The sequence below is a fragment of the Scophthalmus maximus genome, chromosome 11 (genome assembly GCF_022379125.1).
Source record: "Scophthalmus maximus strain ysfricsl-2021 chromosome 11, ASM2237912v1, whole genome shotgun sequence".
NCBI lineage: Eukaryota > Metazoa > Chordata > Actinopteri > Pleuronectiformes > Scophthalmidae > Scophthalmus > Scophthalmus maximus.
In genome coordinates, this window is record NC_061525.1 from 12,511,020 (window position 1) to 12,528,019 (window position 17,000).

At 43.1% G+C, this 17,000-nt stretch overlaps 3 protein-coding genes across 5 annotated transcripts; 2 read left to right on the forward strand and 1 right to left on the reverse strand.

Annotated features, from left to right (window-relative positions):
- Positions 1 to 920: 920 nt before the first annotated feature.
- On the forward strand, positions 921 to 5,310 carry sptssb (serine palmitoyltransferase, small subunit B). Of its 2 annotated transcripts, none has more exons than XM_035622703.2 (2): positions 921 to 1,966; positions 3,189 to 5,310. In XM_035622703.2, exon 2 carries the CDS (start codon positions 3,236 to 3,238, stop codon positions 3,476 to 3,478), a length of 243 nt encoding a protein of 80 aa, XP_035478596.1. In that variant the 5' UTR covers positions 921 to 1,966; positions 3,189 to 3,235; the 3' UTR covers positions 3,479 to 5,310. The 2 variants fall into 2 exon arrangements, with proteins under 2 accessions (XP_035478596.1, XP_035478595.1); XM_035622702.2 differs by having other exon boundaries at positions 927 to 1,966; positions 3,235 to 5,310.
- A 3,852-nt stretch (positions 5,311 to 9,162) lies between these two features.
- On the forward strand, positions 9,163 to 13,725 carry otol1b (otolin 1b). Of its 2 annotated transcripts, XM_035621711.2 has the most exons (5): positions 9,163 to 10,247; positions 10,689 to 11,095; positions 11,183 to 11,272; positions 11,463 to 11,534; positions 11,628 to 13,725. In XM_035621711.2, the coding sequence occupies exons 2-5, from the start codon at positions 10,756 to 10,758 to the stop codon at positions 12,521 to 12,523; spliced, it is 1,398 nt and encodes a 465-aa protein (XP_035477604.2). In that variant the 5' UTR covers positions 9,163 to 10,247; positions 10,689 to 10,755; the 3' UTR covers positions 12,524 to 13,725. The 2 variants fall into 2 exon arrangements, with proteins under 2 accessions (XP_035477604.2, XP_047191830.1); XM_047335874.1 differs by having other exon boundaries at positions 9,163 to 11,095.
- LOC118295285 (high affinity immunoglobulin gamma Fc receptor I) lies at positions 13,721 to 16,254 on the reverse strand. The gene is made up of 6 exons (XM_035621712.2): positions 16,148 to 16,254; positions 16,010 to 16,045; positions 15,562 to 15,852; positions 15,104 to 15,376; positions 14,431 to 14,706; positions 13,721 to 14,292 (listed from the first exon to the last, which is right to left on the reverse strand). Exons 1-6 carry the CDS (start codon positions 16,212 to 16,214, stop codon positions 13,910 to 13,912), a joined length of 1,326 nt encoding a protein of 441 aa, XP_035477605.2. The 5' UTR covers positions 16,215 to 16,254; the 3' UTR covers positions 13,721 to 13,909.
- Positions 16,255 to 17,000: the final 746 nt, after the last annotated feature.

Here is a 17,000-nt window from a genome sequence, read left to right on the forward strand (position 1 = left end):
CTCTCTTAGTTTGTTGTGTGGTTGTGCAGAGCTGCTGGCAAAAAGCTTTATGTAATTTAACACACCATAGGAATGTGTGTAACACAGAGTGAATTAGTCTGTGACCTGTCTCACATTCTAACTTGAGGAGGCGGCGGAGGCCACTTCTTGTTTTTCACCGACCTGAGCTGGTTGATAATGGTAATCAGAACTTATTGAGAAAGTAAATGATGCGTCCTGTTGGGTGTTTGTGTGTGTGTTTGTCAGGACAGCAACAATGAAGAGTAGGGGTTCTCTCAACACCCACCTTTGGACCCGAGTTCCTCATGTTCTTTGCATGTGTTCAGGCTTAACCCCTTTGACCCAAAGACCCCTTCACCTGTGATTTCTGGTAATGCACACACACAGTGTCATGTTGGAACTTTAACTCTCACAGCCTGAGCTGTTGAGAGCTAAAGAGGCTGCTGATCTGATTTCCGGCAGCGGAGAAGGTTGGGACAGGTAATATTAAGACCGCAGTCGTTAACTTCTCTTACAAAACTTTTACCAGGAGCTGGTCAATATGTGCACAGCCAGGATGTGTTCACTCGTAAATTGGGTCTGTAGCATTTCAAAGCAGTCCTCATTCTTGTGACGCTGACAGAATCGAAGTGTATCCGTGTGTGACCGGTTAGGCGCTGCCCTTGTTTACACACCAATGATGCATAATGTTGTTAAGTGTAAGAACTGAGCAGGTCAGCAAACCCTGGGAGGAGAAGGAGAGATGAGGAGATAAGATTTCTTAACTGTATGTCTGGTTGCCCCAGAACAAAGAGACACCTTCTCAGCTCATGCTTGCATTTCTTATCCATGGGTGTTTTATTTTTCTCTTCCTTTCAGATTATTCATTTCAACCAAAAACATTTTTCTGAGTCTGTTTATTTAGGGACTTAAGATAGTACTTTCTGAATATATTTTTTGTATCTGAAACAGGGCCAAAGCTTTTTCTTACAAAAAAAATGTCTATAGAGTTAGAAAACTCTGTTGCTACTAGTGCATAGTATGTTTACATATTCCACATTTGACCAGTCACACACCTCAGTCAGTTCTCAGTTCTCTGTACCTGAGTCTTAGTCTTCAGTCTTCGAGATTTGTGAAAACAAAATAGAGTAGAGAAAAGTTGCCTGACCAGATAATATTTACATAAATCCATGTCTAAATCCATTCATCTCATAAGTTACTCGGGCATTCCATCGGGTTCTTCTAATGAAAATGGGACCAGGTGTTCGATGTTCCTGTTTAGTCTTTGCTATTCACAGAGGAGAGAATGAAGGGAAGCGGGGCTGTTGGTCAATGAAGCTGTAAATACCATCATGTCAGAAATGATGTTCAAATTTTGGTCCTGCTCGAGTAATGTTGGTTTTTCCATGTAGTAGGAACTGCAGCACCTCGAGGCTGCGGTGTGAGCGCACACCATGGTGCCGCCTCGGCGCCTTCTTGCAGCAGAGATGATGCCGCCGCTGCTGCGTCAGAGGCGGTGCCGCGGCGCGGTGCCGGGCTGCAGCGGCAGTGTGGCGGGACGCGGATGCGACACGAGATTCAGAAAGTTTAGAGATGGAGCACAAAGCAGCGGACTCTCCGTGGCTGAAATATCAGTACAAGCCCAGACATCGACTCCTGCCGCCGCCTCTGGTGCGAGGGGCCGTTTGTCTTTCCGCTGCGTAAAGGCGCACACCGGCCCGTGCGCAACAGTCCTCCTCGCCGGTCACTGCTGCTCGGCGTGTGAGCCAGGTGGGTCGTGAGTGTAAGCACGAGTGTAGTGGGTGTGGTGTCATTCTCACTGTGTGTGTGTGTGTGTGTGTGTGACTGCTACATATAGGCCAGCGGCAGACTGGTGAGGCAGCTTTTGGTTTACACAAAACAGCGGAGCAGCAGCGGGACGGGCTGTTGTCAGCGGCTCACCCTCCATCATTAGTTGGTATCCAGGGAATCTCAGCTCGGCTGTGAGGTGAGTCAATGAAGGGATTCGGTTTTACACAACACAGGCTGCAGTGAGCGGTAATATAGCATCTCTAATATTCTGTCGATCAGAGAAATTTAGAGAAACAATCAGTGATATTAATGAATGCCATGAGCAGATCATTGATTTTCCCATATTGCCATCTGGACAGGAAGTCAAACTTAGGCTTTTTTACTTTTGTGAGCCAAAGTTGTTGATGGAGTTCTTTATTGTGACATTTAAATTAAAGCAGTCCTCCATCCTAAAAAAGACCTCAACTTGTTTTAGTTGTAGTCACTTCAGTAGTCATGAAGGAAGGGGATGTTTGCATCACGTAGTCAATAGTTGTCCTGTTCAAACTGGTCATACTTTTGCTCTTCTATCTGCTTAAAGTATATTCTAGAAAGGCACCTGTTGGCCCCGCCCCCTACCTATGCAGCAGATTGTGTAATTGACCGAGGCAGCGCGGTGTCCACATGAACCTTACTTTAAAATAAACTAGACTTTTTAATCACATATTTGTGAAACGACACATATGCACACTGATTATAAACATGACGACCTGTGCAGATACATCTTTAAAGTGCAGGTCAGTTCTGTGGGTTCCTGGGTTCTCAGGGTGGGATAAGCGTGGCAGAGAAGAAAAGTGTGCTTCTTTGTGTGCCCATGTGGGACCCCTGGGTTTAATTTCATGGATTTCTCTATCCACACATCAAGCTCCAACTAGGCCTTAATGAATGCTCCTCTCGGGTGCTGCTGTGTTTTTCGGAGTTACTCCCAATTCCCCCTTGCACCACACAGCCACAAGACTTTTTTCTTTTCTTTTTTTAATTTGAGGATTATTTTCCATTGTGGTTGCACAGTTGCCCCCAGGATAATGGATAACACAGGGCAGAACACGTCTGACTCTGTGTACATGAGGGTATCAGTATTCATGATGGACCAGAGGAGTCGACTTTACTCTCAAAATGCCCCATTAAAAAAGCTGAAACAGTCCGACTTTATTCTCAACATTCTGGCTTTATTCACGAAATACAAAAAAACCTTCCTCCTCGTTTCCCCCCCTCATGTCTGGCCCTAATACTCTTCCGTAGTGTTGTCTGTGTGCTTTTAAAAAAACAAAACATTTCAATTCTTGTAATCACCCTCCTCATATGTCCCGCCTCCCTCGATCAAGCTCACCACTGTATTTTGTCTTCCCGTCCTCATTCACACCATCTCTCTCTTACAGCTTCACTCTCACATCTTTCCACTTCCATTTTCCGTCCCGCCTGCAGGATGAACTTCAAGAACTTGAGGGAGTACCTGGCCTGGCTGTACTACCAGTACCTGCTCATCACTGGCATCTATGTCCTGGAGCCCTGGGAGAAGTCCCTTTTCAACTCCATCCTCTTCTCCGCCATCGCCATGGTGATCTACACCTCATATGTGTTTGTGCCCATCCACGTGCTCCTGGCACTGGAGTTTTTTTCCGGGATATTTGGCGGCCAGCCTGAGAGCACAATGACACTCATTAACTAGGAGAAGCGGAGAATGTGAGGGAGGAGAGGCAGCGACTGGGTGGATTTAGCATTAGACCCCAAATTATTTACTTTAACTCAGAGCGCCCTCAGGCCAAAACAACACTGTTCAGTCACCTCAGCTTATCAAAACTGAAAATATGAAGATATTATTGATATGGAAAGCAGAACCTTACTATGTTCTTTACATCCCACACCCTCTGGCCTTACCCCATGGTATTAGATACATGACTGTACATTACTTTCACAGACTCGCTGCTGTGAAATGTCGTGTGAAATGTTGTTTGTCCTTTCCCCCTCTCACCATATGTCGTTTGTGAGTACATACCGCCTCTCGCTTCTGCATGATAGAACCATTAGTAGATTTGCCCGTCTCACTACAAAATACTACTAGACTCTCTTCTTTCAGTCATGAATTTTGAGCTAGTCTTTAAAGTGGTATCCTACAAATTTCTTTGTTGCTTCCATAATACTGAAGGACTTTATAGACATAGATTGTGTCTATCAATAATCTAGTGATGACACATTATGTCATTAGGGTTCATAATTGAACCCTGCATTATCTGGGTTATTTTTGTCCGTGTCCGAAATCTGTAGGGTTCCTTTAAAGTTCCAACAATGGAACAAACAAAGCAGTGTCCACGGCATGTAGATTGTGTGTGTGTGTTGTGTGTGTGTGTGCGCATGTGTTTGTATGTTTGTATGTGTATTTACCTGCTGCATCTCAGTAGCCATGTTATCACTAACTGGGAATTCCTAGGTGATTCAAAGGGAGGTAGTACTCACCCCAACATTTCTGACATGCTCTTAATGTAACTGCTTGACCTGTGGTTTCGTATCGGAACACTATCAGCTGTTTGAGTTGCCTTTATGCACCGTAACGCTGACTGAAGGGGGTCACATCGCTCGTCCCATGTGTTGTGTAGCTGATCTTCAAAGAGAGAGTTGACAGGAGAGCCCAAGCTATGCGACGAATCTAGAAGTGTCACGGGCAGGGATTTATCAGGCAGCTGTGTAATGTTCGCATCAAGCCAACATTTAGCGATTTAATCACAAAAATAACAGCTTCAGTGTGTGTGTGCGCGCGCTGAGCCCTCTTTTTAACTCCTGTTTTTTTAAACTGCTGGTATGTCAGGAAGCTGTGCTCTGCACTGAGCACTGGCAAATATTGATTCAGCACACCTTTGTGTTTTGGGCAAGGCTTTGTGAATGACGTGGCTTCACTCCATCAACGGCTGCTGAACTCAAAGCAGAACAGTTTGCTGTCAAATGCAAAATGGAGTCAAATTGGCCTGAACGCAAAGATAAAGCCCGACTGCTCTTCCTTACCTTTAGTTGACCCACTGTACAGAGATTTAACTGGGAAGACGATGAGTCGTAGTGTATCTTGTAGTTGTGATGAGCATTTCATTTAGTTATGTGCTTAAGATGATTTTTTTATTATTTGTGCTTTGGGTCAAGGGCTCGCTAATTACATGATCACTTAAGTATACTTTATTTATATGGAATTATGTATTTATATACACTGGTAAATGCTTGGCTGGTTACAATGTCAATTACCAAACTTATTATTTATATCTGTGTTCTCTTGTGGCCATTCATTACACTTACTTTGTTTCTCTACCTGAAATCGCTTTTATATTGTTTCCATTTTTAAGCATTTAATTTAATTTCTTTTTTTAAAATGTCACTAGTCCCAGACTAGTCCATATGAAGAGCTCATGTTTTTCTGAAAAGCTTTCTTTATCCACCGTTCACTAGATTAAAGCTTTATTTATACATGAAAGCAACAAACCATTGCAATATTTAGAAAAATAAAAACATATGAAGACACTTGGGCAACTGTTTCTCTTTGTCATCCCAGTTTGGTTATTGATATGAACGTCTGAGCATACTGTGCATAAAATACTGTGCAGCATGTCATGTCGGGTACAAGCGAAACAAAAGCTTATGGGCAGGTCATTCTTGACACAATAGACTATACCACATAAAATGAATTCACACAATATGTAGCAGAGCCACCAAACCAGTTCTCCCTCGGTGGTGCAGGAATGAATGCCCAGGGGCTCCGCTTTCCCTCCTGCAGACACGAGGTCATCTGTCCATGCCTACAAAGCTCTGCTGTACAATGTTCACCCTCTTTATTAGAACATACACAATTTAAACCAGGATAAAGGATGATGAGTAATAATCCGTTTTAAAAGTGGTGGTGTCACTTCCTGCAATATTGAGATGATGGATGGTGGATGAGGGAGCAGCGAATGGTTTTGGTTTGCAGATTAGCTGCAGTGGTGGGACTGGACAGGTAACTGCACTATTCCTATGCCTCATAACTACACAACTCCATATTGTGTTTTTTTATTTTCTGGATTTGGGGCAAGCCTTTTTTTCCTTTTCTATTCCCCTCCTTTCCATCTTCTATCTTTGATCTGCATTTTCTTTCCCATTGTCCTTTCCTTCTTTGCTCTGCCTTTTTCATGGCGTCCAAGTCTTTTTTCTTCTTCTTTCTTTTAAGTTTGCCTCTGGGTCGTTGAAGAACAATCTTCAGTTTACTCTTTGCATGTTGATTTGTATCCGATGAAGGAAGAAGCCAGAGGTTATCTCCCTAATGACAAGTCGTACACTGAGTTTTCTGCAGACTCAAACACTCTCAGAGGGCTGGTGTATTGTTTCTGCGTATTTGACCTGTGACCGTTTCTCCCAAATAAAACTGGGGAAGCTCCTAGCAACTGTCAGCCGACAGTTGAAGCACATGACACAATAGATAAATGCACTCACTGCTCCCAACACCACAAGGTTTCAGTTGTCAAGGAAGAAAGTATTTAAATATTAATATCATTACCAACATTCAATAACTCCTTCCAATCTGGCTCACAGTCTCTCTCTCTCTCTCTCTCTCTCTCTCTCTCTCTCTCTCTCTCTCTCTCTCACTCACTCACTCACTTACTCACTCACTCACACACACACACACACACACACACACACACACACACACACACACACACACACATATCTTTAGCTCTACAGCTAAACAGGCTCCAGTGTCAGGTGCTATTTTGTTCAGCTTTACCTTCCTGCAGGTGTGTGACATACAAATAATGTCTCCACAGTAATAACCTTCTGTTTAACCATAGCCTTTGACAGACATGTCCAACAATAGACAGATATGGACACACACATACAGACAAGCAGAGTCTGTATGTGCGTGTCCTAACGCTAACCCACTTAATACCCATTACCCCTTTGTTAAGGCTAATGTTCATAGATATTTAAAATGCATCACATACAAAAATAATGATGTCACTGACTCTAATCATAGAAATTTAAAAATTAACCTACAAATTTTAAATGTTTTCACTTAACTGCCTAACTCAGTCTTGTTATTATAGAGGATAGGCTTGTTTTGAGGGAACAATGTTTGCACTGTTGGGTGTGTGTGTGTGTGTGTGTGTGTGTGTGTGTGTGTGTGTGTGTGTGTGTGTGTGTGTGTGTGTGTGTGTATATATATTGTTGTGTAGTACTTCAGGTGGGGGCTTTGTTAAACACTGTCCTATTTCCTTATAATGATAAGAAAATGTAATTTCCAGGAAATAGTCTCATTTCATACAAAGTGGATTACATTCATGGATATACAGTTTGCATATATTTTACTCTTAAACCAAAGCCCAGGAATACTTTTTCTGGCCAAAAAGTTCTGTGTCTGTACATTTTCTAAAGTAATTTTCCTAATTTCATTATTGGATTGCTCATTTTGAAATGAAACTCGGACATTGCTTGGTGTTTGCTCCACTGAGTAAACAAAAAGTAGATTAGATTAGATACAGTGGCCCATGTTTTAACATGATTTGAGAATATAATCACATCCACAACACATATCAGCTGCAGGGTCACATTATTATGGTTTGAGGTTAATCAGACTGCATGTCAACATCAGATTTAATCTGATCTCTCTCTGTAGCAGACGAGGTTTGTGGTGTGGCATTTAGAACGATTGTGCAATTATTGCCATTCTTCCACCACCAAGGAGGAGGAATTCAACTCATGACACTCCTCCCAGCTCCAATTCATATCTGAGTTATGAATCAGTCGGTAGTAGATATGATCCTAGGAGTGGCTGGTCTGATAAAAAACCTGAGCCCGGCGAGGCGTGAAACCACAGTCAGAGCCAAACCCTGAAATGATCAATGAACTTTCACTATACATGAAAAAAATTGTTTTTCTGCAGTTCGTTCATATAGTAACTTGGGTGCGAGCAGAGTATCTTAATAAAGAACCAGGAATTTGTGCTCCTAAATATGCATATGAAAGTACAATCATTATCTGGATATTGTTAATTGTAAAGGTTTTAGTATTTAGAGATTTATGAGCTGAAATATATTTTTGCTCATACCACAAATTCATTAAATCCATTTATTTTTTTGTGGGACAGATCAGGATCCATAACAATTACACATTAAATAAAATGCGAGGTCTGTAACTGTGAAGATACTTGTGCTTAAAACAAAAACACAAGTCTGCCACTAAGTGGTCAAGTAGAGAGGTGATCTTGGCGGATATGAGAGTGGTATCATCTCTGGGTCTAACTCATACAAATATAACCTTATATTTCTCAAAGGCCTTTAAGCCTGAATATCTTTGCCGGTATAAGAGAAAACAAATCCAACAAATTTCCTCGAAGTGTGAATGTTCAAGTAAGCTAAGGTCAAACTAAATCAACCACTAATTACGAGTAACGTTTTTCAAAAAACATTAAATGATATATTATAGTCTTGAAAAAAACCCTGATCTCTACATGATACACGACATGATACATGACTTCCAATAACCACCAGTAAATATAAAGCAATGTGTAATAGCAAACTTAATGTCCTCTTGTGGAAAAGGCCATCATGTTTGCTTGACCAACTGCGAGGGCATTAGAAACCACTCCCTGCCGGTGCGGCAGGAGTGTTTGTGCTCTCTGTCTGACTACATGAGACGGGTCTTCACTGCCAGCTGATCTCTTGCCAAAGTCATTAGCAGCAAGTTCTGCAGAACCTCCACTTTCTTTGACACGACCCCACAGTAAAGAACCATTTGTGCCTGTGAGCTCAGCAGGGGAATAATAATGCAGACAATGTCTGTTTGCTGTTTTGGACACTGAACAAGTCTTGATCTTATTGTCCCACACTCGGCCCCTCTGACTTACTCTACACACGTTCACTGCAGCTTTAAGGTCTCCTTTACTTGAACAGGGTTAATGAAAGGCGAGACCTCTCCATCCACTCAAGTCATCTTTGGTCGTCTCGATCGGCTCGGCTGCACCTGCTGAGTAAGTTAACTCTTCCTTGTCCCTTGCTCCGTAGTGCGTGTGGATGGGGGCTGAGGGGCACGGTCGGTGCCGGTGTTAGATGAATGTGCAGGTGAGAGGCGCCTGGGTCCTCTGTGACCATCTACACTGTAAGCTGACCGCCGCTGTTGTGTGTGGTCTGAATGGAGCGGAGAGACGATGGGGTTGAGGTCGGGCAAGGAGAAACCCAGGGGTAACCCCCCCCCCCATCTCTCAGGAATAAGCTGCATATCTTACACTCCATCTGTTTGGCCTGTATGGAGGGCAAGTCAGGGACACTTCACCTGAGCTGCCGGGAGGGAGGGAGGGAAGAGGAGAACATGTGAATGGAGGTGAGGAGAACAGAAAAGTGAAAGGTGTACAAAGGGAGATTAAAATAGTTTAAATAAACACAATCTTCTCATATTTAGCTCTTCCACCCTCACCCCTCTCTGTTTTCCAAATTAATTTTCCGTCTTCCTGCTCCCTCACAGCTGGTCATGGATCTCTCTGAGGACGTGAGGTCTTTGACAACTGGGGCATGTCCACAGCTCAAACATTCATTTGCACTTGCAAGTCAAGGGCCCGCAAACTGGCAGAAAATCACTTTCCTACAAAAACCCAACGCTATCTTGTTACACCGCAAGAAAGAATCATTGTCCAGCGACACAGTATGAATCGTGGTTAAAAGGCAGACGCAGTGAGCAGGCAGGCGATGCAACTGCGCTGATCTAAGGGTGATAAGCTGGTTCCCAACAAACAGCTCAGGTTCGGCAACTGTTGAGTGAGGAGATTATCAGTGCTCTTTAGACTAAAGCTTTCCTCTCGATGTTCAGTAGTAGATTGTAAGTACTAAGCTCCCTGTGCTACGCGCCAGTTTAGGGATCTCACACTAAGTCATTTTCAAATTAACAGTTGCAGATATTCTCGTCAAAGTCAACTTGTAAGATTCTGCATTCAACTATTCGATACAAAAATCAAAATGACTTGCACCTTCCAGCCTTCAGCTACATGTAAAAAAGGCCATTGTAGTGCACGGGCCTCTGTCACAGAACCCTCTTTGCTTGGCTTTGTCCCACTGTAAGAGCCGGAGCAGTAGGTTGGATGTTGGAGGAATGCCTCACGTATCGAGTGACCCATTGCCCCACGGCCTTTGCTCCTCGCCCAGCTCGCAGCGATGGAGTGCTCCTGGCGGCGGCTGTATCCCGTGTCACAAAAGCACCTTTCTACACAACAGGGGTACAGAGAATGGGCCACAGCACAGTGGTTCTCCCCGGGTCAGCTCCAGCTCGCCGTCGTTGAATTTCAGACCTCCCCCTTTGCTTCCAGAATACACCCTCATTGGTGGGGATGTTCTTTCACCCAAGCCTGGCAGAGATATGAGTGAGACCTGGAGCTACTGGTGCTGCTTCCAAGACACCGCTAGAGAGGATAAATGATCATACTACTAATGCATTACTGGGTGAGTATGATGCATATATATTCTAACAAAGTTGGATGTTAAACTAACAAGTAACCCACTAAAACTTTTAGTTTATATGTAATTGTTGGTGTATTTGATTACTGAACTCGAATTATGTAATATTGACACCAATAAGATGCAGGTTTACATTCTAGTTGTACAATTTAGATGATGAATTCACTGATAAATTACCTGAGGTGAGATACTGACTAATAAATATCAGCTTTGATTGATTGAGTCTGCTGAAAAATGTAGCTCCTACCTGAGCTTGGCAGCAGAAAAAGAATAAGTAATTAACACTGAACATGGAATAAATGTTAATTAAAGTATTGAGGGCAGAATTGTCATCACTCATCAGTACTTTGTGATATGATTTGAACTTATCGGTATGTGCTAATCTGTATTTTTTGTAACCTCTTGTTTTTTTAATCCAAAACGTAGATGGAAAAATCGAATTAGTGCAGATTGTTTTGAAAAAAACTCATCTGCTCTCAGATCCCGGTCAACCATGAGGACTTTCTCGCGTCAGTGGGCCCTCGTGGCTGTAGCTCTGGTTGCACTCGCTGTGGTGTCCTGCGCCGTAGCTAAGACTACACAGAAGCCAAAGTACCAGTACACCAAGAAGCCTGTCCCTCAGATCGCAGTGCAGCCCCACCCGCTGCCATCCACAGAGAGGACCACCTATCCCACTCACGTCTTTCAACAGTACCACCCTGAGAGTACCGATTCTCCTGGTGCTGGCCCTGAGAACTACACTCTGGATTACAACGAGTGTTACTTCAACTTCTGTGAGTGCTGTCCACCCGAGAGAGGCCCCAGAGGGCCGAAGGGAGACAGAGGCCTGGCAGGTATAAGACTCGCTTATTAAACGCAATAAAGAAAATTTATTTTTGCTTCTAGGAGCAAAAACTTCACCAACGTTTGTTTATCTACAGGACCACCAGGTGAAAGAGGCCCTGCAGGGGCCGGTGGTTTATCAGGACCACCGGGTGTGAGTGGTCCTACGGGATTAAAAGGAGGCAAAGGTAAGAATATGGTTAGATAATAGATATTTTACATCAGTGACAATGAATTAATTGAAATTTGTCATGTTTCTGACCTCAGTTAATGATGCTGGGTCTGGATAAGGAAGTAAAACATTGCTTTTTTTTTTTAGCCCTTGTTTATGTTGGATATTGTTAACTGAATATTAGCTTTGTTATGTCAATTTCATAGGGGATAAAGGTGACAGAGGAAACAGTGGCACAGTCGGGCCACCAGGTGTCCCAGGGAAACCAGGACAAAAAGGTACAAACTTGTTCAGGTGATGGTTGAATTATTGTATATTGTTGCCAGACTTCAACAGTTCTGGCACTTACAGTTCTTCTCCTTACCTTGCAGGTGATGGTGGCTCAAAAGGTGAGAAAGGTGAAATAGGACTGCAAGGTTTCAAAGGCGATAGTGGAGGGAAAGGGGAACCGGGCCAGAATGGGAGCACTGGGGAGAAGGGAGAACCAGGAAAAGAGGGGCCAGCTGGACCTCCAGGAGTGGCTGTTCAGCAAGGTCCTAAGGGAGACAAGGGGCAAAATGGGGAGTGCCGCATATTCGGAGACAGAGGACAGAAAGGTGAGCGAGGTGATCCTGGGCCTTCTGGCACCCCAGGAGTGATGGGCATCCCAGGAATGAATGGAAAGCATGGTTCCCCAGGTCCTGTAGGCGTCCGAGGGGATCCGGGACATCCGGGATCACAAGGAGACCCGGGGGTGAGAGGACCTCAGGGACCACAAGGCATACGAGGGATGCCCGGGCCAAAAGGGGACAGGGGTTACCCTGGGATGAGAGGTGAGCGGGGCCTTCGTGGATTCAAAGGGGCTAAAGGATCAGGGGTTCAGAAACGCTCAGCCTTCAGTGTCGGCGTCTCTCCAAAAAAGTCCTTCCCTCCCTCTGGCTCCCCAATCCGCTTTGACAAAGTCTTCTACAACGAGGAGAACCACTTTAACGTCACGTCCAACAGCTTCACGTGTGTCCACCCTGGGGTTTATGTCTTCTCCTTCCACATCACTGTACGCAATCAGCCTCTGCGAGCCACGCTTGTGGTGAACGGGACACGGCGGGTACGGACACGGGACTCTCTGTACGGTCAAGACATTGACCAGGCTTCCACTCTGGTGGTGCTGCAGCTGGCCCAGGGTGATCAGGTGTGGATGGAGACATTCAGAGACTGGAACGGAGTGTACGCAAGCAGCGAGGACGACAGCATCTTCTCTGGGTTTCTGCTTTACTCAGACAAGGCCTGATACTCAGTGGTGGTACTGTCAATCGCCTCCTCTCCACTATACTGTTCCAACCATACATGAGAGAAGACCAGATACTGGTGGTGCTACACGATTATACTCACTATACTTATGAACTGCTTAAAAGGTGTACTGTACTCTAGTCAGAATATTTGAAGACTGACATTATCAAGATCGTTTAGGTTGCATTATCACCTTATTAGTATATTTTTGTTTTACCCAACGGATAAAAAATGAGAGAACTCCTACACACCCTCGCATATTGCTGGTATATTCATTTACAATACTTTTATTAACACAACCTTTGTCAGGTATATGAACATACATCCCAACAGTTCTTTATATATATACATATATACAGGGTAATCAAAACTACAAAAAATAGGTCATTTGGTGAATGAAACCTCCCATTACTATCCAAGTAATTAGAGAAAGAAGGCCTAAAATATTCATGTTAAAATGACAGAGGAACTACATATAAACGTGTGTGTGTGTGTGTGTGTGTAGCACTACTACAACATGAATATACACACCCTAAACTATCTAATGATTATTTGCTGTATATGATAAAATTGTAAAATTTTAATTTATGACGAACAATTGATCATTTACCGAACATTAATGTACATATATGAAACTGATGTAATGTTTGTCTATGTTCTTGTAGGCTAAATTGTTGTTAATAAATATACCAGCAGTAAGTGAGACAGTGTGCTGTTTTTCTATTTCATTTTTTCAGAATTAAATATTAAAACATGCAGTAATACTTCATAATATTCTTAGCCTTTACCCCATTAATGCTTAAGTATTTATTGATAGTCTACCTTCACTTTTGTCCTCAGTTAAATGCCGTGGCCTCATGTTACCCCCTCCTCTCCTTCCATGCTGTCCCTGTCATCATTTTTCATATATTTTGCTTCATATTTCTCTCATTTGAGCACCGCTGCCTTTCAGACCTTGGCTTTTGACATCAAACTGAGAAATGAGACATAGAAATATATCATCTATGTGTTGAGTATATGGAAAAAATATCTGAGTTTGAGTGAGCTGTATTAATATGACCTTACCCTTGTGCAATCGAAAAACATAATATCCACTGTCATGTTATTTTACCAATACTTCCAATATGTAAGCTGTGTTGTTGTATAATGGGGTTTTATAAAGATAGCCTTTTCAGTGAAAATAAAATCCAGTTGCACATATGATTTATGGAATGCTTTATTTGCTTCAACCATTAGTTAGTATACCCAACACTTCTGATCCAGTTAGTTTCCTGCAGAAGTTGACACTTGGTGTGGCATTACAATGCCCAAGTACTAATAAGGCTGCGCCTCATTAATCAGATTTAAGATAATTAATTCATGCAAGTCTACAATGTAAGATAACTTGTTAATAGATGACAGAGTATGGAGATCTCCCAGACATGTCACCGGAGTCTTCGGCCAGGTCACCAGATTCTCCAGACCCGTCGTCAGGTTGGTGAGATGAAGTGACAGTAGGTTCATCTCTGGTAGCAGCGGCCGCTTGGTTGGTGGACTGGGTCGGAGATAGCAGGGAGCTTGGAGCAGGCTGTGAAAGCTTCAGCGGAGGATCTGAGGATTGGGTGCTCAATTCAGTAGGATGAGTGAAAGTGAGAGCTTCGGTTGATTGGTAAGGGGGGAGCCGGGTTGCTGTTGGGCCAGCTGCAAGTGGCAGGGAGAGGTCTGGGAATGCGACTAGGGGAGCAAAAGACCACTGATGTCTGGGATGAGGAATTGGAGGCGTTGGTCGTCCTATTGGGTCAGAGACAAGTGGGTCTCAGAAGTTGTGCAACTGCAGCACAATGTTTCACACTTTTACAATACAGGATTAAGGTATGGACCTTCTAGTACACGCAGGACACACAACAGTGTGGATTCACTTCTTGGTACCTGTCTCTTGTCCAAAGCTTTTGGTCTCACTCCACCTGGAGACTTGCAACTGAGGCACCTTGGCCCTGCAGCTGTATTGGCCTGGTGTCCGTCTGACCAGATCATGGTTCACTGAGGTGGCGGTTCCCAGTCGGTTGTTATTCTTGTAGAAATAGTAGTGTATCGGAGGGGCAGGAGCGGGGGCGCTGTATTGGAGGTGGCAGATGAGTTTGATCATTTCCGCTGGGACCAGGTTGTCGTCTGCGACAATCTCCAAAACTGGCTGCGTCAGAACCTCTGAGATTGACAGAAGAGAAAACATTCCTGATGTATGGGAATAGTTCTAAGTCATTTCTAGTGAATCATTTATTCCCTATTGTATATTGGCCATTTGATTAGGCTGAGTATAAGTATCATTTCACATTCTGGGAATTTTGCTCATACGCTTTCTTGCAGGGATTAGAAAAGAAGAGCTACACCACTCTCATGTCTATATGCATGTATGCAGCCGGCTTCCTTCGCCTCTGAAGCTCAGTAATTACCACACTATATTTTGTTTGTTTCATTCCCCCCCGAAAAAACAAATAGCGGTTACCGACGCTGGTAGGCAGATTGTGATTCCTTGTTTAACTATTCTTTTAACATGAAAACAGCAAGAAAAACTTGGCATTTGCAACCCAGTATATAAACTCACCTAAGACCTTCACTGAAGCCTCAACTGAAATTACAGAGTGCGTACGTCGATCTGCGTCCCAGGAAGCCCGACAAGAATACATTCCTTGGTCCTCGAGGTTTAAGTTGGTCAGGTAAAAATGTTGGTTGAGGCCGTTTTGTCTGATAATTTCAACATCACCTTTGTACAATGCCACCTCATTAAGCGGGGGGTTGTCTCGGACACGGCACGTGACCTTTAAGGTTTCTCCAACAAGGCCAGGATGCGGTGGGACTTGCAGGATCGCCCATCCTCCTGAACAAAGATCACGGGGAGGAAAGAAAAAAACAGCGAGATGTGTTGCAAGATCAAAACATTGTAAGATTGTCTCATTTAAAATAAAAAAAAGGAACAGGAAGTAGGGGAAAAGAAGAAGAAGGAGGTTTCTGTTTTTTGTTTTGGGGGGGGGGGGGGGGGGTTACAGATAAACAAGATCTTACCATCCACATCGATCTCCACAGGCAGACTTTGGGGGGTGTGTATGTTTCCCACCAGTGAGTCTCTCACTCCCCTGCAATAAAATTTTCCACTATCTTTTACCCGGGCTTTCCACAGAACTAGTTGATCCCCGGACTGCGCTAGCTGCTCAGACCCTCTGAACCACTGGTAATTCCATGTGAACCTGTGGACGTCAGGAATGCTGCATCTCAGCCGGATGTTCTCCCCAGAGAAGATCCTCGAGTCCCCTGACACCCTCTCTGCTACAGCTCTGAAGTTGGCGTCAAGCTCAACTATGTGAGACACATTTTTTTGATTGTGAATGTTAATGTTAAACTCAATTTCTCAAAACAGAGAGATTCTATTGATACTGTTGATGATATGCTGTAAACATGTTCAGATGGGGTTTCTCTATCTAGAAATCAAATTCAGAGAATATTCAATACATACCCTCAGGTACTACATGCTGCACGAGTGTAGAAATAACTGAAATGGGAAATAATCAAGGATCCAATTAGCGGACTACAATATTATGAAGGAGGCTGTTAAGTCTGTGAGATGCTGTGACTGAACTGAAGAAAAACTCACCAAGAAGGGAAATGACCGTGTCCATTGTGATAGCTCTGTAAGAAAGAGACCAAAGGAGGGAGTGCATTTATTTATAATGAGGAGGGAAGTGAAAATGTTTGTTTTTTTAATTTTTCTGAGCATTTACACATCACACAGGATATCCCCTTTTCTAAAAACACTGCCCTGTCCTTCATTTCTGACATTAGTTTACCTTAAATCCTAAAATGTTTGTATAGTTGTATGAACACTGAAAGGATCACCGTCTTTTGTTATATCAAAGGGAAATCTGAACTTGTACGTAATAGTATAGATGTGTCATCCAGTATCATATGTCTCGGTTACCCACTCTTTTATTAAGAACATTTTTTTCCCCTTAATTTCCTTGAGGTGGATCTCAATGTTGCAAAATGTTATGACTAATGCAAAACAAAGGGGAACTAAATGTGGCACACCCTTACTTGTATGTGAGAGATTAGTAGCTAAATAGATAATTAATCATAGAACAAATCACACAATTAAAGTGTAGAAAAGGGACAAAATAAATGTTAAGTTTGAAGCCTCATTCAGTAAGATGAATATTTTATTTTGGTTTATTTGTTGTATTTATAATAATAATTACAAACAACTACAACCTAGGTTGTTAAAAATAATAATACATTTTTTCCTCGAGAAAGACTTTTCTTTCTGCCGTAACCTTTGGGCTCCACAGTAAATCTGAAATTACTTATAAATTCCACAAACTGCATCAGTCTATTGTCTTTAAGTTTATCCTAAAGTGAAAATATTATCACACACTGGAGAAAACAACACTCACACAAAGCAAACTCAAGACAGGTGTGTTGTTCCTGTCTTGGAGGACAGGAACAGGAAC